Source organism: Geotrypetes seraphini, chromosome 9, assembly GCF_902459505.1.
Source record: "Geotrypetes seraphini chromosome 9, aGeoSer1.1, whole genome shotgun sequence".
In the NCBI taxonomy this organism is placed as follows: Eukaryota; Metazoa; Chordata; class Amphibia; order Gymnophiona; family Dermophiidae; genus Geotrypetes; species Geotrypetes seraphini.
The window spans coordinates 115,438,379-115,460,882 of record NC_047092.1 but is presented as its reverse complement, the minus strand read 5'-3'; the positions used below and the strand labels follow the sequence as shown (position 1 = coordinate 115,460,882).

Sequence of the window (22,504 nt, the reverse complement as noted above, 5' to 3'; positions counted from 1 at the left end):
GCAGAGCAGTTAACCAACATCTGTGGAGTGAGAGCAACAGTTGGCAGAGCAGTTAACCAACAGTAGTGGGAGAGTGAGATATTGGCAGAGCAGTTAACCAACATCTGTGGAGTGAGAGCAACAGTTGGCAGAGCAGTTAACCAACAGTAGTGGGAGAGAGTGAGATATTGGCAGAGCAGTTAACCAACATCTGTGGAGTGAGAGCAACAGTTGGCAGAGCAGTTAACCAACAGTAGTGGGAGAGAGAGATATTGGCAGAGCAGTTAACCAACATCTGTGGAGTGAGAGCAACAGTTGGCAGAGCAGTTAACCAACAGTAGTGGGAGAGAGAGATATTGGCAGAGCAGTTAACCAACATCTGTGGAGTGAGAGCAACAGTTGGCAGAGCAGTTAACCAACAGTAGTGGGAGAGAGAGATATTGGCAGAGCAGTTAACCAACATCTGTGGAGTGAGAGCAACAGTTGGCAGAGCAGTTAACCAACAGTAGTGGGAGAGAGAGATATTGGCAGAGCAGTTAACCAACATCTGTGGAGTGAGAGCAACAGTTGGCAGAGCAGTTAACCAACAGTAGTGGGAGAGAGAGATATTGGCAGAGCAGTGGTTTCAGAGACAGCACCTGACTGACATTCTGCTGGGGGGGGGGACTCTGCTTCTGGGTCCTGCAAAGGCCAACACCTGACTGCCATCATCACGTTTGCACCCTTGTCAACCCATTCTGGGTCCTGCAAAGGCCAACACATGACTGCCACCATCAGGTTTGCACCCCTGTCAACCCATTCTGGGTCCTCATCTTTTTCTGAATCTCATGGCTTCAGAGACAGCACCTGACTGACATTCTGCTGGGGGGGGGGACTCTGCTTCTGGGTCCTGCAAAGGCCAACACCTGACTGCCATCATCACGTTTGCACCCTTGTCAACCCATTCTGGGTCCTGCAAAGGCCAACACATGACTGCCACCATCAGGTTTGCACCCCTGTCAACCCATTCTGGGTCCTCATCTTTTTCTGAATCTCATGGCTTCAGAGACAGCACCTGACTGACATTCTGCTGGGGGGGGGGACTCTGCTTCTGGGTCCTGCAAAGGCCAACACCTGACTGCCACCATCACGTTTGCACCCTTGTCAACCCATTCTGGGTCCTGCAAAGGCCAACACATGACTGCCACCATCAGGTTTGCACCCCTGTCAACCCATTCTGGGTCCTCGTCTTTTTCTGAATCTCATGACAGCACCTGACTGACATTTCTGCTTATGTACTTTCTAGGCCACCAAAAACAAGGGAGGAAATGTACAATTTCAAGTTTTTCAAATTTTCCTTAACACAGACGCTTTCCCTGAAGCCGCTCCATCCAAGACACCATCTGACCTTCCCTACGTGAAGGAAAAAGCCTTTGAACACCACCCACAACACCTTGAAAATGTCAAAGCGAGTACAGTATGCTTGAGTGGGTTACCTTGCTCGGCATAAAAAACCTTCACGCTTGGCACATGTCAGAGCAGTGGATACTAGGATAGGTAGGGGTCAGAGGAGGGCTTCAGAGAAACTCCTGGGGGAGAGATCCTGAGCACAACAGTTTGCAGGCCTGTAGCTTTCGGGCCACCAAAAGGAGAGGGGGACATAGACATTTCAAAGTGTCTCTCCTGTTCCTGCAGCATATGTGCTTGGGAGACCATATGGACATGTCAAAGCAAATTTCAAATCTCAAAGTGCACACAATTGTAGCATAGCAACAGGAAAACCTGAACTTCAACATCAAACTCTACAGTTCCAGATTATGTGCTATACCACGGAGATATTGAAAGAGAGGTGTTTGACCATATGTTGGCAGCAGCGTTGTTAGTCTTTGCGTCACTCTCACATACGTGCTCTTACTGCTGGGTGGTGCGCGGTTACCAGCCTGGAATCGAGCAAGCAACTGTTCTGTGTGATCTTGCTCACGCTGTATATGTTCAAGGAGTTTAAAGATGGTTGGATGGTGGCATGCAACAGAGGATTGAAATGCATGGTGCCAACCTTCAACGGAATTATTGGTCCGAGGCAGTCCATCTTCCACACGGGAGCGCATATTCCACAGATGAATAGGAAAAGGTGGCACCCGTCTCCCATTTGGCCGCAATCTCCCGATGTAATTGTCTTCCCAATAGTCATACACCAGGGTCAGTTCATCTGGTCGACTCTCCTCCAAGGTCTGGAAACACTCAGCAACATCATCCACAGGAACAAAACTTAATGCTAACAGCATTTTGGTGAACATTCTTACTCTCTCCTCATCTCTATAGCTGGCGGTCAGTCCCTCATGTTGAATTCTGCGCCACAATGATTGACCCAGATGGAACAGGCAGCCAGAAACTGTAGCATTGGGAAATACAGTGCGGGCAGCTTGCAGACTTGCTCTCTCAAAGTCCATCAAGATTGTCAATGGTGCCAACGTGTTTCTGGTTTCCAGCAGTTTCCTCAACACACGTTCATAGTCCTCCTCCCTTTTACTGTTCAACAACACGTAGACCATGGGAAGTGCACGATTGTCTACAAATGCATGGATGGTAAAGACTTGGACAAACAAATGGGGGGCAACTTTGAATGTCCCATCCATGAACCAATGTCCATGTTGCTCCAACACCTCAAGATTAGATTCTGTAGTGAAAATGAATATGCGTCTTTCATCATTTTCACCTGAATCCCACAACAGTAATTGTTCACCACGTGTGCTTCTTTGTAGCGGCTCAGGAATTTGTATGTCTCTTATGCACCTGGGATTACCCATTGCTAGATGGCCTGCATTTCTCTTTCTATTAACTGTTCTCTGCATGGAGGTGTATGCAGGCAATAATGTAGCTGCTTCTAAACTTGTCCCAGCTGTTGTGCCATGAATGATCTGACGTGGCCTTTCAACCGTAGCCACAGCTCTTTCACGTATGTCTCCCATCATTCGATCAGCTTCAATTCTAGCATTGTTGGGTGCATGCACATGCGCCGTTATCTCAACAGAAGATCCATCAACGAGCCTCTTTCTTCTTCCCACACAGTCACGGCGCACACACCTCCAGGACGTGGATCCGTCTGCCATCACTCGGTCACGCCGATATCGATAGCCCTCATTAACCCAGTGCTCTCTCCCACGCTGTGAAGTTATTACTTCCATGTCTATGTCAAATCACTCCTGAAACCATACAATTAATAACATTATCCTATTTTGACTTGCAATTGATATACAATTGCCTATATCATGAATGCACTACTCAAAAGAACATCATACCTGTAAGACTGGAAGTATATCGATGAAACCCTCAGGAACTGTAGTCGACCTTCAACCCTGAACCAGTACCTGCAAGAATTATAACATGCATGTAAACTTAATGTTCACCCCCCACCAATCTCCAGCACACAAAAAAACATGCAAAGGTCAAATAGGTGAGGTTAGGCCATACATATGTAGAGTTTAGTGCTATGGCACAACACCATATACCTGCAAGGGTGCGATTCCTGTCAGCAAAACACTGAAGATGTCTGTCCTCTGTTGACTGTGGTGTCTTGATTGTAGTCTGTTGATTGTAGTCACCTTCAGTAGTAGATTAGATAAGGTTATTATATACATAGGACATACAAATCCCTATATGTAAAGTTCAGTGCTATGGCACAACACCATATACCTGCAAGGGTGCGATTCCTGTCAGCAAAACACTGAAGATGTGTGTCCTCTGTTGATCGTGGTCTCTTGAATGTCCTCTGTTGATTGTAGTCACCTTCAGTAGTAGATTAGATAAGGTTATTATATACATAGGACATACAAATCCCTATATGTAAAGTTCAGTGCTATGGCACAACACCATATACCTGCAAGGGTGCGATTCCTGTCAGCAAAACACTGAAGATGTGTGTCCTCTGTTGATCGTGGTCTCTTGAATGTCCTCTGTTGATTGTAGTCACCTTCAGTAGTAGATTAGATAAGGTTATTATATACATAGGACATACAAATCCCTATATGTAAAGTTCAGTGCTATGGCACAACACCATATACCTGCAAGGGTGCGATTCCTGTCAGCAAAACACTGAAGATGTGTGTCCTCTGTTGATCGTGGTCTCTTGAATGTCCTCTGTTGATTGTAGTCACCTTCAGTAGTAGATTAGATAAGGTTATTATATACATAGGACATACAAATCCCTATACCTCTGTACTTACGTTGCCTCCAAGATTGAACTTCTAGACAACACTAGGGTTTCAGCAAATTCATATCCCTCAGCACATGACTGCAAGACTAAAATTTATAAGGTTAGCACATAGATATAACAAACAACACCCACTATGTCTGTACTTACCTTTGCAATCATACCTGTAATAGTTAAAATCTGGCTTGCCAACCATCATGGATTAAGAACGTCATTATACCTAATCGCAGACAGAAGGAAGGCAGAGAGGCCCAAAACAAGGACCCACAACAATTGTATACAATCACCCTCACTACACACCCAAGGCTAAAAGTGTACCCCAATAAGCCCTACCATCAGACTATTTATCCTATCCTATTGTTCCAATTTAGCAAAACCAAAAAATGAAGCTATGCATATACCTGTAAATGTGAATATCCTCTTATGTATGATACCTGCAAAAGAAAATGGTACCCAATGCCTTTATAAAACTATAAACCGTGAGCACACTCGGTTTTTTAAAAAATCTTTATTCATTTTAAATGACACATCATGTGTACAAGAATCAAAACATTAAAATGAAATACATCACATGTCAATCAAGTACCTCCCTTCCCAACCCACTTCCCCACTCTTACTTTTCCCAATATGAATGATAATAGTATAATTTAGACACCCTCCCAACAATAAGACAGTGTATCTTTAAATAGAAAATAGTGTATATTCATTACAGTAAGATGTTAATGTCTCCCTTTTTTATTGTTACTGTTCTTTCCATTTTGATAATGTGACATAATGAATTGTACCCAAAACTAGATACTTTAAAATTATTACTTATATGTTGAATGGTGACTCCTGTGCTGATATTTTCCTTTTTTTTTTCTCATGCACTTACCCAATAATATTGCATCATTACATCATGATACAATCCTCAAATTAAACATATTCAGATACTAGTGTTGCTGGCATAAGAGTTTTTACCTCATGCCAACAAGTTTTTTTAGATATTTATTACTTTTAAAATCTATAACTCCATCCAATTATGCTTCCAATTAATATCCATCATCACATTATACATAATCTTAATACCATACCTCAACCTTCTCGCTCTTTTAACATGCGGGAAAACTAAGCGCAAGACGGGGTGTCCTTAAAAATCCGCGTTCCGTGCCCCTTTTCAGGTCCCTGCCCCTGACAGGGCTGGATGAGAAGGTTCATAGACAACGGCGCGAAAGACGAAAGCCAATTTAAGGCAAGGCGCGCCGCAGAACCGCAACAAATTACAGTTTTTAGGGGCTCCGATGGGGGGTTTTGTTCGGGAACCCCCTTCTGTTTACTTAATAGACATCGCGCCGGCGTTATCGGGGGTTTGGGGGTCGTAACCCTCCACATTATAGTAAAGTGGGGGGTTCTCCCCCCCTCGCCCTCCGTCGGAGCCCTAAAAACGGTCATTTAGAGCGGCGCGGCTTGCGCGCAATCGTCTATGAACCCGTCGGAGCCCTAAAAACAGTAATTTAGAAAGGCGCGGCGTCGCGCGCTACGCTCAATAGGGTGGGCACGCCTTTGACCCGGCGCGCCGGCGCGCTTTTGACCCGGCACCGTATGGGAATTTAACTCTGACGGATCCTAGCATGGGGAAGGGAAAGCATTAGGATCCTTCAGAGTTAAATTATCATACAACTCTGTCAGAGCCAGAGACTAAATGTGGCAGGGACCCGAAAAGTGGCGCAGAACGCGGATTTTTAAGGACCTGTGCGTTTAGATACGGGACCAAATCGCGGTTCATAGACAATTGCGCGTAAATATAAACTGGTTCATAGACAATTGCGCGCAAGACAAGATTTTTAAGGACCTGTGCGTTTAGATACGGGACCAAATCGCGGTTCATAGACAATACGGGACCAAATCGCGGTTCATAGACAATTGCGCGTAAATATCACTGGTTCATAGACAATTGCGCGCAATACAAGAACTGAAAATGTAAATATCAACATACCTATATAAACTTGAGGATCAATTGCGCTGAGTTTTATGATCGCGATTGTCTTGCGCGCAATTGTCTATGAACCATACCCCCCCTCCCTTTTCTTGCGCGTGAAGCGTAAATATAAACATACCTGTAAATGAAGAAATGTGGACGTTCGCTCTCACCAGAGGCGAGATAAATCCGCGCAAGACAAATATTCGTTATAGATCAAGTACCAGCAAAACCAGATCTTTACCTATAACGGACACGGTCAGGCAGCGAAAGGAAGGCGGGAAAGGAAGGAGGACATATATAATGTAGAAACGTAACCATAGTAACGAAAATGCATTCACGTGACTTGTATTTAAATGCTGTTCGGAGAATATATATCATGAGATAACGTAACCATGGTAACGAAAATGCATTCACGTGATTTATGTTGAAAACGCAAAGAGTCAACGTTGACGTGATGACGTGTTCGGAGAATATATATCATGAGATAACGTAACCATGGTAACGAAAATGCATTCACGTGATTTATGTTGAAAACGCAAAGAGTCAACGTTGACGTGATGACGTGTTCACGTGCTGTACGTGCGCGTGTCCTCCGATGGTCAAGCGGCCTCTAGTGGCGCGCTCAGTTGTCTTGCGCTGAGTTGTCTTGCGCTGACTTGTCTTGCGCTCAATTGTCTTGCGCGGAGTTGTCGCTGCGCTGAATTGTCTTGCGCGGAGTTGTCGCTGCGCTGAATTGTCTTGCGCGCAATTGTCTTTGCGCTTATTTGTCTGCGCGCGATTGTCTGCGCGCGATTGTCTTGCGCGTTTTTGACCTGTCACCGATGTGCACAGATGGATCAAGCACTGGTTGTCGGGTAGACTGCAGAGGGTCGGAGTAAAGGGCCAATATTCTGACTGGTGGGGAGTCACGAGCGGTGTGCCACAGGGATCGGTGCTGGGGCCGTTACTCTTCAACATATTTATCAATGACCTGGAAAAGGAGGCAAAGTGCGAGGTTATAAAATTCGCAGACGATACCAAACTGTGCGGCAGAGTTAGGTCCAGGGAGGAGTGTGAGGACCTGCAAAGGGACCTGGACAAGCTGGAAGACTGGGCAAACAAATGGCAAATGCGCTTTAACGTGGAAAAATGCAAGGTCATGCATATAGGGAAAAAGAACCCGTTGTTCAACTACAAATTGGGGGGGGGGGGCATTGTTGGGAGACAGCAGACTTGAGAGAGACTTGGGTGTGCTGGTGGATGCATTACTGAAGCCATCTGCACAGTGCGCAGCAGCCTCGAAAAAAGCCAACAGGATGCTGGGAATCATAAAGAGGGGCATAACAACCAGGACATGGGAAGTCATCATGCCATTGTATCGAGCGATGGTGCGTCCACATCTGGACGTTCAGTATTGGTTGCTGTACCTCAAGAAGGACATGGCGGTACTTGAGAGAGTCCAAAGGAGAGCAACGAAACTGGTAAGAGGGCTGGAACACTGTCCATACACTGAGTTTCAAGTTCAAGTTTCAAGTTTATTGAATATTTGATGAATCGCCTATTACAAAATTTCTAGGCGATGTATATTAACAAAATAAAAGTATACAAGAGGCTAAAATATAACAAATATTGACAAATTACACATTACATTTTATATAAAACATACATGAGGGGTAAGGAATAATATAAAGTTACACTGTTGGGTTAGAAAAAAAAGGGAAACACAAAAGGATAGGTTTAACTTTATCAGAACACAAGCTAAAGCTGTCTTTAAAGGAAGTGAACGCTTTGAAATTAAAAATACTCTTTAAGTAGGTAGTTTAAAAAAAAAAAAATAATAAGATTTAAGCCGATATTAAAAAGCGTTTTTAGGTCAATCAGAAGTAAAAGCGTCTTTAAATAAATAAGTTTTTAGCAATTTTTTAAAAGTTGTAATGTCCTGTTCCATTCTGATATATTGGGGAATTGCATTCCACCATTGTGGTCCCATTACTGTAAACATGTCGGCTCTTCGTGTACCTATGATTTTCAATGACGGTACTGTTAACAGATTTTGTTCCGATGATCGTAATGGGCGTTGGGTTGTGTAAGGGATTAATGATTTTGAAATAAATTGTGGTTCATTGTACAATAAGGTCTTAAAGATGAGAAGCATTGTTTTGAACAGAGTTCTGTGACTTATAGGTAACCAGTGAGCGTCTTTAAGTAGTGGGGAGACATGATCGTATTTTTTTGCATTATATATTATTTTTATAGCAGTATTTTGGATGGTCTGTAATCTCCTTTTTTCTTTTTGTGTAATATTAATAAATAAGGCATTACAGTAATCAATTTTCGATATAACGAAAGAATGTATTAGAATCTTTAATGATGGTAAATTTAGAAATTTGGTAATTGATCTGATCTGCCGTAATTTAAAGAAACAATTTTTGACTATGTGGGAGATGTGTTCATGATAAGTCAGATTATCATCTAAAAAAACTCCAAGTATTTTCACAGTGGATACTAGGTTAAGAGTAATATTATTAAGTACAAATGGTTTTGATAATAGTATGTCTTTTTTCCAATTATATAACATAGTTTTGGTCTTGTTAATATTTAATGATAATTTATTTGAGGTAAGCCAGTCTTGTATTTGTTCAAGTTTGTAATTGATAGAAGAAACTTCAGTGGTATTATTCGGATCAAGAGGATGAATTAATTGTATATCGTCAGCGTACGAAAATGGGATAAAACCTATGGATTGGCAAATTTCTAATAGTGGTGAGAGAAAAATATTAAAGAGTAAAGGGGACAAAATTGATCCTTGGGGTATACCAAATGTGGAAGTGTGAGGGGCGGAAACTTCATTATTAAACCTAACAGAGGAGGAACGGTTTGAAAGATACGATTTGAACCATGCTAAAACATTCTCGGTGATTCCTTTTTCCGCAAGCCTATTAATGAGCAGTTCGTGATCTATGGTATCGAATGCTGCTGAAATGTCTAAAGAAAATAGTATTACAGATTTATGATGATCCAGGAAATATTGTATGTTTGATGTTAAGCCAAGTAATGAATATTCAGTGTTATGGAATTTTCTGAAACCGGTCTGATTTGGGTGTAAAGCGTTTGTGTTCTCAATGAAGTCAGAGAGTTGATTAAAGATCCATTTTTCTGTTAATTTAGCTATAAATGGTATGTTAGCTATCGGACGATAATTGGATAAATCATCAAGACCAATTTTGTAATTTTTAAGAATGAGGGTGATATATGCAGTCTTCCATTGAAGTGGAACTGTAGAAGTAAGAAGGCTCTTTTGAATGAGTGACAGTATGAAGGGACCAAAATGTAGGAAGTGTTTTTTCAAATAGAAAGGTGGAATGATTTCAGATTGGGAATTTTTTAAGTTTACTTGTTGTAATAGTGAATGGATATCTTGTAGGGATGGGATTTTAAAGTTTGAACATTTGGCTATAGGTATGAATTTTGTTTGGTCAGTAGTAGTGCGATTATTTGATGTGTTTTGGGAAAAGGAGTTGCGAATATTATTTATTTTTTGTATGAATGCATTAGATAGTTCTTGAGCTTTTAATGTTGATCTTTGAGTGGAACTATTTATTTTATTTTTTGGATCAATTGATTTTAGGATATTATAAAGAATGGAAGAATTCTTTGCCTTTTCAATTTTTTTGGAGTAATATGATTTTTTTGCCTGGTTTATTTTTGTCTTATAAAGTGAAACTTTTTCCCTATATGCTTGTAGGTTATCTAATGTTTTGTTTTGTCGCCATTTCCTTTCTAGCGAACGTACTTGTTGTTTAACCATATTTAGATCTGCTGTAAACCAAGGGTTAATGATTTTACGAAGTGAAATGGTTTTTGATGTTAATGGAGATACTATATCAAGAAGAGACGTCAATGATGAATTCCAGGCCATTAATTGATCTTCTATGGAATCGGGAAAAGAAGTTATGATGTTTAAGTCCAAAAGTGAAGATAAGTCTGTATTGTCCAGCTTGTTAAAATCTCTGACTGTAATAACCTTGTTTTTCGGTAAGAGTTGTGTAGAACTAGGACTAGGTAAGAAAAAAGAAAAGGTTATGAAGTAATGATCAGACCAAGGGATAGGCAAAGCTGAAAGATTTGAAATGTTCGGTTGTTGGAAAGACGTAACAAGAATATTATCTAGTGTATGATTAGCTTTGTGTGTAGGGAAATATATTTGTGGTTTTATATTGAGAGGTGTGAGAATATTAAGAAGATCCTTAGTATTGGAATTGTAGGGGTCATCAAAATGTATGTTGAAATCACCTAGGATAATTGGGTTGGTTGTTGCTGAGGAAAAATCAAATAAAAGATCTTGAAGGAGTGAGAGTTTATTTGAACTTATAGGAGGAGGGACATAAAGCAATAGAAAATCAAATTGGTTGTTAATGGTATATTTTAGGTGAAGAAATTCAATTGAAGCAGCTTTTGGGGATTGATCACATAATTTTAGAGTATTGTATTTATAAATGACAGCAATGCCTCCTCCTTTTCGATAATGACGATGGTTAAATATATAGTTGTAATTAGGGGGACAGCAGTAGGAAAGATAAGCTTCCTCGCCTTCTGAAAGCCAAGTTTCTGTGATAAATAGAATTTGTAATTTATTTTTAACAATGTCGTCTTTTATTAAATGATATTTATTTTTAATTGCTCTTACATTGATAAGACCAATTCTCATATTGTTTGTATAAGGTATTTCTGTATTATTGCAAGTAATTGAAGTGATGGGAATGTTTAAGAGAGAAGAATATAGAGGGACAGTTGTTTTGTGTGTTTTAGGGCGATGTCCCCAAAAGGAAGGAATATTGAGAGGTTAGATAGGCTGGGGCTCTTCTCTCTGGAAAAAAGGAGGCTCAGGGGAGATATGATAGAGACCTTCAAGATCATGAGGGGCATAGAGAGGGTGGATAGGGACAGATTCTTCAGACTGAAGGGGATAACAGGTACGAGGGGGCATTTAGAGAAACTGAAGGGAGATAGGTTCAAAACAAATGTAAGGAAGTTTTTTTTCACCCAAAGGGTCGTGGACACTTGGAATGCGCTACCGGAGGAAGTGATCAGGCAGAGTACGGTACAGGGATTCAAACAGGGATTGGACGGATTCCTGAGGGATAAAGGGATCGAGGGATACTGAGAGAGGTATCCAGGTAAAAAGTATAGAAACCCAACCAGGTCGTGCATGTGCAAGACCGAAGGGTTAGGACTTTGATGGGAAGATAGGACTTAAATGGGAAACCAAGGTGGCAAGGGGGCCCCTTCTGGTGATTCAGACAGGTCGTGACCTGTTTGGGCCGCTGCGGGAGCGGACTGATGGGCAGGATGGACCTATGGTCTGACCCGGCGGAGGCACTGCTTATGTTCTTATGTTTCTTATGTTCTTATAAAGACAGAATATCAGTTTATACTGCATTTCTAGAAAATACAAATATTTCCTCAAAGCAGGCAATCTAGTTACAGCAGTCAATATAATATCATCAGGCAACATTACATGGAGATCCTGGGCCCAAGAGATCCGGTATTTAGCATATTCAGGCAAGAGGGTCTCATCCTTCAGATAACGATGATGAAATGTGAGGGGAACTTTCATCTGAGAACCCAGGGTATAGGCCGTAGACAGTAATTCCTGCCTACTACTACATATTTATTGTTTATATATTTGAGCTTTCAGTACCCTGGGGTGTATATCATCCATTCTAGGTGATTATGCAATTACTAGTTTTTTAGCCCATTACATTAACGGGTGCTAGCAGCCCTTCTCCTTTACTTTTATCTCCCCCTGTCCAACAGCACCTCCCCATTCCCTGCTCCCCTGTCCAGCAGTAGCCCTTCTCCTTTACTTGCCACCCCCCATTCCTGCTCCCCCCTGTCCAGCAGTAGCCCTTCTACCTTACTTGTACCTTCCTCACTGTCCATTAGGAACCCTTCTCCCTTACCTACAAACCATGCAGCTTTGGGGCTTTTGGTAGTCCGGGCCACCTTACATTTTAGAAGTCCCCCACCCTATTCCCTGTGCAGCAGGGCAGCAGCATTTATTTTCTTTTCTGGCCGGCTTCCTTGCCAAATTTCAAAGCCGTGGGCAGTGGCAGCTCCTCGACCAATCCGCGCTTACAACGGTCCCACACTCGTGATCTGGCTGGCTCCCTTACTAAAGCTTTTCGCGGTGGTGGCTCCTCTTGCATCTGGCCCTATGTCCAAAGCTTCTCCGAAGGCTGGCTCCCATGAAAATGTTATTTTTCTGTTTAAAGCCGCGGCGGCAGCTTCTCTCAAGAGGTACACCAGCGTCGGAAGCCTTGTCTCTGACGTTGTGACATCAGAGAGGTTTCCGACGCTGGTGCGGCTCTTGAGAGAAGCTGCCGCCGTGGCTTTAAACAGAAAAAATAACATTTTCATGGGAGCCAGCCTTCGGAGAAGCTTTGGACACAGGGCCGGATGCAAGACGAGCCGCCACCGCAAAAAACTTTAGTAAGGGAGCCAGCCAGACCGTGAATGCGGGGCCGTTGTAAGCTCGCATATGCACTCTTGCCGGCCACGGACCTACTGATCACAGATCAGAGATCACGGAACACGCAGGTAAGAGTGCGCATGCGCGGCTAGGGTTTTATTATAGTAGATGACGGCTCTGGTTGAATATCAGCATAATGTTTCTTTTTGTTTAACCCCCACAATCCCCGTCTTACCCCTTTATGCAGCCCTCTCTTTCCCTACACCCAGCCCTCAACAGTCATAAATCCCAATCCCATCTGATCTAGAAAGGTCCTCCTGAGCCTAACTTCTATCCATGGTGGTCCAGTGGGTGATGGGGGTAGGAGTAAAGCCCACTCACTCCTGCCCCTTGCAGCTGCCTCAATTAAAATGGCTGCCATGATCTCTCGCAGCAGCTCATAGTATTTAACACTTCATTGCCCAAAGTACAAAATAAGTACCTGTCTAAAATACATAAACCACTTGGATTATAACCGCACATATAAAAAGCAGTATATCAAGTCCTAGCCCCTTTACTTATCTTAAATGTCACCCATTTAGCTGTGCAGGTACTGGCACTGAATACTGCCGGCACATACACATCTACTGGCTCCTCTCCATCAGGATTAGGGCAATAAGGAGCATTTTGATTTGGCAAGGACTTCATTATAGGTTATTTATTATCATTATCTTTGTTTTTGAACAGATTATCCTAGATATTTTTGCTGTGTGGGATAGGCTTGTGGGATCTCTCAGAGAGAGAAAGAGATAATGGTTACTGTGGATGGGCAGACTAGATGAGACATTTGGCCTTTATCTGCCGTCATGTTTCTATGTTTCTATGATGATTTCTTTTGTGATGTATGTTCCCTCTTTGTCTTTTTATTGTACTTTTCCTTTTCAAGCATCGCATTTGATATAGGATTTAAGTGCAAATAAATACAAAGTTTTAAAAAAATACTACTAAACTAGGTTAATATTTTTTGGGGTGGTTACTTGAGTGGGTCTTTATCTGAATTATGGTGTTCCTTTCTTATTATTGGTTATTTTATTGTTGTAGATCGCTGATACTCTCTGTAAAGTGACATAGGGCTCCTTTTACTTAATGGTGCAGGAGGTTATTAGTGTGGGCCAGTGAGATAAATACTTCAGTGCTCAGAATTCCTATGAGCACTGAAGCATTTACCTTGCTGGCCCGTGCTAAAAATCTCTAATGCCAGTTAGTAAAACCTAGCGTAAGTAAACCTGGATTAGAGGTCAATATTCAGTGAGGTGGTCTCTATGTAAAGATATCTAAATTCTCTATTTGAATATCTTTAAGCTGAATTGCCAGCAAGATTTGTATTTATTTTGGCAATGCTGAATGTAGGAGCTTAAAGAGAAACAGACTTTAAAAGAAAAATTTCCCTTTCTTGAACAAATAAACTCTTTCAGCAAATTACAATGGAATACAAAAGTGCTAACATAGCAATTCATTACAAATTGGTTTTCAGTTATACAACTATGAACTATCACCTCCCCATCTTAACAGCCCACAGTCCCCACCTCCTCTAAACAGATATCTTTATATCTGCTGTGTCTATAGATAAGATTGTCCCTGTCCGCTGGAATGCTTTTTGTCCTTCCTAAACAGATAACTTTTGTCACATGGACATATCCAATGTTAAATAGATAAGTTCTTCTGAATAGTGACCCCATAATTCCTAACATTGGAACCTGGATTGGCCCACTCCTCATGACCCACACCTTCCCTGCTGCTTCCCCCTCCACTCCCCACCATATCCCTTTCAACAATCAAAACATTAATACTCCAACTCCACTGATCGTGAAAATTAGCCACAGCCCTGTTTATTGAAAATTATAGGTTAAGTATATTAACAACTTTATAACAACTTATTAACAACATAATAATATTACACAAATATTCCTGAGTTACTTTAAACAAATCATGGCCCCTGACCCTGCCATGCCAGCAAGGATCTGAGGGGTGGGATGTCACCTAACATACATGGCTCCCAGCCGGCCCACTTCTCATCCCCTGATGAGCCCAGCAGCTAGTAGCTCAGGATACAGCCCCTGGAGTCACAAGGTCCCGACCCTCCGAAGCTGGAACCCAAGGGCGGGTGGACAGGAAAGCCGCCTCGGAGGACCAGGTAAGCCCTGAGTCCTAACTGCCGCCTCCCAACTCCTTTTTCAGCCACGGCCCACCAATCATGGGTCTTCCCCATTGTGGGAAAGCCCCGCCAGCCTATCCTAAACTCCCCGCACTTCCTAACCTACATTCCATGCCTTGCAACGGATGACCACGCGGGTCTACCAACTCTGCATTAGAATCGCTCATCGAGACAGACTCTCTGGCTTCATGTAACTAATCTGCCTAAAATTATTATTTATTTTTATTAATCTTTATTTATTTTAAAACTCAATAAGTGTAACATATATTATCCCAGGACAAGCAGGCAGCCTATTCTCAACATATGGGTGATGTCATCCACGGAGCCCGGATGTGGACAGCCTTGCAAGCAGACTTGCTTGTAGAAACCTAGAAGTTTCCAGTCAGCCACACTACGCATGCGCGAGTTCTTTCCATCCCAGCACAGGGCGCATCTCCTCAGTTCTCAGTTTTCCGCAGAGCCGAGAAGTCTGTACTTTGACACTCTGCGTTGAACTTCGTTCGCTTCGTGCCTTCTCTCACCGCAGTTTGTGTTCTTTTTAGTCGGAATCGCTGTGTTACTTTCTTTATTTTACTTTTTTTTTTTAATAAAAAAAAGACTTATTTTGATTTTTTCTTCATTGACTGACTGGCGGGCCAGGCCACGCAGCCGCAGCCTGCGAGCTTCAACTTTGCAGTGGCTATCTTCCCTCCTATGTCCCGGCCAGTCATGAGCTTCAAGAAGTGTAGCCAGTGCCAGCGTGCGATTTCTCTCACGGACCCACACCGCTGGTGCCTCAAGTGCCTTGGGCCTGACCATAATCCGAAGTCGTGTGAACGCTGTGCTACTCTTCAACCTCGAGCCCTTAAACGTCGTCACGTTTTAGTGGAAAAACTCTTCACCATGCACTCTTTGCTGATACCCTCAACCTCGAGTGCTGCCTCGGTCCCACCTTCCAGCGAAGGTCCTGTTTCCACGACTCTGACCTTGAGCCTCATCAGACCGTCCTCGTTTGGATCATGTTTAGCCTCGAGCATACCTGCTTTATCTTCCCCTGAGCTCCCCTCAGGTCAGATATCTAAGCAGAAGGTTCCTGCGGTGGTCCTCAAGCTTTCTAAGACCTCCAAGTCCAAGCATATCTCCATTGCCACCTTGGAGCCTTTAGCCTCAGCAAGTGGTCTGGTTTCAGACACGGATCCACCTTTGCAGGCTTCTCTCCAGACCATGTTGGAGCAGCAATTTGTTCATTTATTGAGCAAATATGCTTCTCCTTCGATGCTGCTTTCTATAATCCAGCCTGGGCAATCAGCAGTCTCCCTCCCTCTATGCAAGGAGCAGAGTCTTTGCGAGTGTCTGGTCTGGCATCTACACACTATGCAAGGAGTAGATTCTTTGGAAGTGTCTCGACAGGAATCCTCACACTCCATACAAGGAGCAGAGTCTTTGAGAGTGCTTCAAGATTCCCCGATCCAATCCACTGTGTTTCGATCTACAGCTTCTAGCCCTATCCATTCACCAGCAGCATTGCCTGCTTCCATACATAGGGCGAAGTCTCCTCGATCCTCGAGACCTGCTTCCAGGCACCACTCTCGTTGCTGATCGAGGCCTTCATCGAGACATCCATTGAGGTGCAGATCTTCCTATAAAGAGCAGCCTTCTTCATCTAGGCCTCATTCCAGACATTCCAGCTCTTCAAGGCCTCCAATTCCTCGCTCGAGGTCACCGCTTCCGGACCCTGAGGAATCAGCTGCTTCCATTTCCTCCTCCAAGTCTCCATATTCTTTGGATTGCCACTTCTCCAGAGAGGCTTTACCTTCGTTCTCGAGGTCATCGAGTCCCTCACGAGGCAGGGCCTTGGCGGATCAGCTGTCTTTCTCTTCCTTCCTTTGTCAGATGGCTGATGACCTGGAAATTCAGTAGATGCTGGTTCTAAATACTCTAAGGAGTATCTCGAGGTCATGTACCTACCTCAGCCTCCTGCAGAGTCACTTAAGCTTCCTCTTAACAAACTTTCAAACGTTGTCTGGAGACTTCTTATGCTATACCTGCTGTTCCAGGCAAATTGGACTCGAGGTATAGAACTCTGCATTGCAAAGGGTTTGAGAATTCACAATTATCTCATCAATCTCTCCTTGTGGAGTCCTCTTTGAAAAGAACCCATTCTTCCAGGGTCTATGCTACAGTTCCTCCTGGAAGGGAGGGTAAGACCATGTACAAATTTGGACGCAGTCTATATCAAAATGTTATGATGTCCTCCAAAGTCCTCAATTACAATTTTGTCTTCATTACTTATCTCAAGTTCCTTATTGATCTTCTTCCAGGTTTTCTGAAGAACCTGGATCAATATAGACATTTTGAGTTCCAAGAAGTCACTGCTACTCTGTCACAACTCAGATTGCATCTTCTCCAGTCATCTTATGATGCCTTTGAGCTGTCGGCTAGGGCCACTGCTTTCTCTGTAGCAATGTGCTGCTTGGCCTGGCTTTGCACCATTGACATGGATCCTAATCTTCAGGACTGTCTGGCTAACATTCCTTGTCAGGGCAATGACCTCTTTGATGAATCCATAGAGGCTGCCACTACGAAGTTGTCTGAAAATGAAAAATCTTTTGCTTCCTTTGTCAGAACAAAGCCAAAGTCAGCTCCTGCAAAACCTTCACGCCCTACTCTGGTTTTCCAGAGGCGTTATACTCCAAGGGCGGCTCCTTATACTCGAGCTCCTTCCAAGAAACTGCAGCAACAGAAGCAACAGAAACCTCAGCCTTCTGTTGCACCTAAGGCTTCGCAGCCTTTTTGACTGTCTATAACAGAGCATAACTTCCATTGTTCTGCCTCTGTCCTTCTTTCCCCCCATAGGAGGTCATCTCCATCATTTTTACCACCAATGGGAGACCATTACATCCGACCTCTGGGTGCTGTCAATAATCAGGATACGCTCTTCATTTCACTCAGGTTCCACCAGAGCTTCCTCCAAGAGAGTATCCTTCCAATCCATCCCAGACCGCCCTTCTTCTTCAGGAAGCTCAAGCTGTGCTTCGTCTCCGTGCCATCATAAGAACATAAGAACATAAGAAATGCCTCTACTGGGTCAGACCTGAGGTCCATCGTGCCCAGCAGTCTGCTCACGCGGCGGCCCAACAGGCCCAGGACCAGTAATCCTCTATCTATACCCCTCTATTCTCTTTTCCAGCAGAAAGTTGTCCAATTCCCTCTTGAACCCCAGTACCGTACTCTGCCCTATCACGCCCTCTGGAAGCGCATTCCAGGTGTCCACCACACGCTGGGTAAAGAAGAACTTCCTAGCATTCGTTCTGAATCTGTCCCCTTTCAACTTTTCTGAATGCCCTCTTGTTCTTTTATTTTCTGAAAGTGTGAAGAATCTGTCCCTCTGTACTCTCTCTATGCCCTTCATGATCTTGTAAGTCTCTATCATATCTCCTCTAAGTCTTCTCTTCTCCAGGGAAAAAAGTCCCAGTTTTTCCAATCTCTCAGCGTATGAAAGGTTTTCCATCCCTTTTATCAGACGTGTCGCTCTCCTCTGAACCCTCTCGAGTATCGCCATATCCTTCTTAAGGTACTGCGACCAATATTGGATGCAGTACTCCAGATGCGGACGCACCATTGCTCGATACAATGGCAAGATAACTTCTTTCGTTCTGGTTGTAATACCCTTTTTGATGATGCCTAGCATTCTATTTGCCTTCTTAGCAGCCGCTGCACACTGTGCCGACGGCTTCATTGTCAAGTCCACCATCACCCCCAGGTCTCTTTCTTGGGTACTCTCATTTAAAAACATCCCTCCCATCGTATAGTTGTACCTCGGGTTTCTGTTTCCCACATGTAATACTTTACATTTCTCAACATTGAACTTCATCTGCCATCTCGTTGCCCATTCCCCTAGTTTGTTCAAGTCCCTTTGCAGTTTTTCACAGTCTTCTTTAGTCCGAGCTCTACTAAATAGTTTAGTGTCATCTGCAAATTTTATTATCTCACACTTCGTCCCTGTTTCCAGATCATTTATGAATACATTAAATAGCAGCGGCCCTAGTACTGAGCCCTGCGGGACCCCACTCGTGACCTTCCTCCAGTCCGAGTAGTGGCCCTTCACTCCCACCCTCTGTCTCCTACCCGCCAACCAGCTTCTGATCCATCTATGTACATCTCCTTCCACCCCATGGTTCTTCAGTTTCCGGAGTAGGCGTTCATGGGGCACCTTGTCAAAGGCTTTTTGGAAATCAAGATATATGATGTCTATGGGGTCTCCATTGTCCATCCGTTTGTTAATTCCTTCGAAGAAGTGCAATAAGTTAGTTAGGCAAGATCTTCCCTTGCAGAAACCGTGTTGGCTGGTTATCAGAAGTTTGTTTCTTTCAAAATGTTCATCAATTTTTTCTTTTATCAGTGTTTCTGCCATTTTCCCCGGTACCGAGGTCAGACTCACTGGTCTGTAATTTCCTGGGTCACCTTTTGATCCCTTTTTAAAGATGGGCGTAACATTGGCTAACATAGTAACATAGTAACATAGTAACATAGTAGATGACGGCAGATAAAGACCCGAATGGTCCATCCAGTCTGCCCAACCTGATTCAATTTAAATTTTTTTTTATTTTTTTTTTTTTTTCTTCTTAGCTATTTTTCTTCTGGCTATCTTCCAGTCCTCCGGGATCACACCTGTTTTCAGGGATAGATTGCAAATTTGCTGCAGTAGTTCCGCTATCTCCTCCTTTAATTCCTTCAGAACCCTTGGATGGATTCCGTCCGGACCCGGGGATTTGTCTGTTTTTAATTTATCTATCTGCCTGTGTACATCTTCAAGGCTCACTTCCATGGTTGTTAATTTTTCTGCCTGATTTCCATTGAAGAATTGTTCAGGTTCCGGAATGCTGGATGTGTCTTCGTTTGTAAATACAGATGAAAAGAACGCGTTAAGTCTTTCTGCCACTTCTTTCTCCTCCTTCACCACTCCCTTCTTGTCACCATCGTCCAGCGGTCCCACATCCTCCCTAGCCGGTTGCTTCCCTTTAACATATCTAAAGAACGGTTTGAAATTTTTTGCTTCCCTGGCTAGCCTCTCTTCATACTCTCTTTTGGCTTTTCGAACCACTCGGTGACATTCTTTTTGATACTTCATGTTCTCTTTCCAGTACACGTGACTCCTTTTGCCAGACTTCACCTCAGAATTCCTCAGTGGACCCTGGCATCTCAGTGGACGTAGGCTTGCGACCCACTCTCTCAACACATTACAGTCACTCCTTCGTTGAGACAGTCTCTCCGCTGGTTGATGCTCTTTTCCAATCTCTCCAGAGGCTTGCTGTTTCAAATGCACCCTCATCAGATTCGTCAACCTACGCTTTGGGGGCTCATCTCGATGGTCTTCGTATTCAAGGCCACTGGACCAGTACGGATTGTCAGTGTCATATCAATCTGTTGGAACTCAGAGTGATCTTCAATGCTCAAAGCTTTTCAATATCTTCTTCACGACCAGGTAGTCCGCATTCAGACGGACAACCAAGTCGCTATGTACTATGTCAACAAACAGGGGGGGACAGGATCTCCCTCCCTTTGTCAAGAAGCTCTGAAGGTTTGGGACTGGGCAATCCTCCATAACACCTTCCTCAAAGCTGTCTACATCCAAGGGGTGAAAAACTGTTTGGCGGACAAATTGAGTCGTCTTCTGCAACCTCATGAATGAACACTCAATTCCTCGCCTCTTCATCACATTTTTTCACAATGGGGAATGCCTCAGATAGATCTCTTTGTATCTCCCCACAACCACAGACTGCCTCAGTTCTGCTCCAGGATATATTCTCCTCATCATCTTGAAGCAGATACTTTTCTACTGGAATGGACAAATCTTTTTCTGTATGCATTCCCTCCATTCCCTCTCATTCTCAAGACTCTTGTCAAGTTGAAGAACGATCATGCCACATGATTCTGATAGCACCTCGGTGGCTGAGACAACCTTGATACTCCCTTCTACTTCAACTCAGCAGCAGGGAGCCATATCTTCTACCAGTTTTTCCGTCTCTGCTTACACATAGTCAAGGATCTCTACTTTATCCCAACCTGCAGTCTCTACACCTGATAGCTTGGTACCTCTCAACATAACTCCTCTTCAGTTTTTTCAACCTATAAGGGACATTATAGAGGCTTCTAGAAAGCCTGCCACTAGACAATGCTACCACCAAAAATGGACTTGATTTTCTACGTGGTGCATCTTTCATGATAAGGAGCCTCAGGATTCCTCCTTATCTTCTGTTCTAGATTATCTTTTGCACTTATCCACCTCTGGCCTCAAGTCTACATTGATCCGAGTCCATCTCAGTGCAATTGCTGCTTTCCATCAGCCTCTTGAAGGAAAACCCTCTCTGCTCATCCTGTGGTTTCCAGATTTATGAAAGAACTTTTCAATGTCAAACCTCCTCTCAAACCACCTCCAGTGGTTTGAGATCTCAATGTTGTTCTTGCTCAAATGATGAAGCCTCCATTTGAACCAATGTCTACGGCTCATCTTAAGTATCTTACCTGTAAAGTGGTTTTTCTCATTGCCCTCACATCTGCTCGAAGATTCAGTGAGCTGCAAGCATTAGTTGTTGATCCACCTTTCACATTCTTCCATCATGACAAGGTGTTCCTCCATACTCATCCTAAATTCTTACCTAAAGTGGTTTCAGAATTTCATCTCAGTCAATCTATTGTACTTCCAGTATTTTTTCCAAGGCCTCATTTTCATCCTGGAGAATCAGCTCTTCATACTGTAGACTGTAAACATGCTTTGGCCTTCTACTTGGAACGCACCAAACCAAACAGAACTGCTCCTCAACTTTTTGTCTCCTTCGATCCAAACAAGTTGGGACATCCAACTAGATGGCTGCTTGTATCTCTTTCTGCTATGCCCATGCTGGACTACAACTACAGAGTTGAGTCACAGGCCACAAAGTTAGACTATAACAACAAAATGAAGTCCATTCACTACCTATGTGGAAATGCATTAATGAAATTATTCAAACAAATATATTTTAATAATATGACCAATGAATATCCTTTAATTCCCCCAAATCATACCAAAACCCCCTCTATTAAACTATATATATATATTGTGACAGGGAAGCTCCTGTCCCAGTAAAAAGGACTGCTAAAACCTTCCATCACATAGCCCTGGACCCTGGAAAACCTGGCATGGAGCCAGGACAGCCGGCTCAGCCAGGAGGGAAAGAGAAAAGGCAGGTTATAACACCTCCTAAAAGCCAGGTGGGGAGAGCACTGAAAACCAATCCTTTCCCCTATTACTCCTTTCCTCAAGCCCAGAAACATAAAACCAACCCCAGGAGGGGGTGGAGTCAGCCCTCGGGGTGTGCCGATCAAACAGCCTCAAGTAGGAAGCAGGAGGAGTAATGAGGGAGGCTCAGGTGGCTCTAATCAGGAGAGCCCAGCCACACGCTGGGACTGCAGCTTCCCCAGGGTTCCTGTTCCTCAGCCAAGAACATTTACCGGAGGCCAGCCAAGCAGGAGGGGAGCGTGTACCCTGCTCCTGACTCCAAGCTTAGCGTGGCCACTCCAGCATCAGCTCACACCGGAGCCGGTGAGGAAGCAGAAAGAGGGATCCAAAAGCCAGGGACTGAGCGTTCTCTCACAGGGAGATGCGCGGCAGCCAAGCCAGAGCGCCTTTCCAGCGGGAGCAATTCAGCAATCAAGCAACATGCACAGCAGGTCATCAAGGCGCTGACTCCTCCTCATCCTCCACCACCACTA

The 22,504-nt window shown here is 43.6% G+C and overlaps 2 protein-coding genes across 5 annotated transcripts in view; one reads left to right on the top strand and one right to left on the bottom strand.

Moving 5' to 3' along the window:
• Positions 1 to 22,504, top strand: part of ANO7 (anoctamin 7) — a 454,465-nt gene that overhangs the window by 37,760 nt on the left and 394,201 nt on the right. The gene's annotated exons all lie outside the window — the stretch shown is intronic.
• LOC117366584 lies at positions 1,118 to 5,404 on the bottom strand. 3 transcript variants are annotated; one of them, XM_033958100.1, is made up of 4 exons: positions 4,020 to 5,404; positions 3,468 to 3,560; positions 3,258 to 3,326; positions 1,118 to 3,161 (listed from the first exon to the last, which is right to left on the bottom strand). In XM_033958100.1, the coding sequence occupies exon 4, from the start codon at positions 3,141 to 3,143 to the stop codon at positions 1,761 to 1,763; it is 1,383 nt and encodes a 460-aa protein (XP_033813991.1). In that variant the 5' UTR covers positions 3,144 to 3,161; positions 3,258 to 3,326; positions 3,468 to 3,560; positions 4,020 to 5,404; the 3' UTR covers positions 1,118 to 1,760. The 3 variants fall into 3 exon arrangements, with proteins under 3 accessions (XP_033813991.1, XP_033813992.1, XP_033813993.1); XM_033958101.1 differs by lacking the exon at positions 3,468 to 3,560; XM_033958102.1 differs by lacking the exons at positions 3,468 to 3,560; positions 4,020 to 5,404 and adding an exon at positions 3,836 to 3,852.

Coding starts and splice junctions, on each gene's coding strand:
- LOC117366584 (XM_033958100.1), bottom strand. CDS start 3,143: ATGGAAGTAATAACTTCACAGCGTGGGAGAGAGCACTGGGTTAATGAG.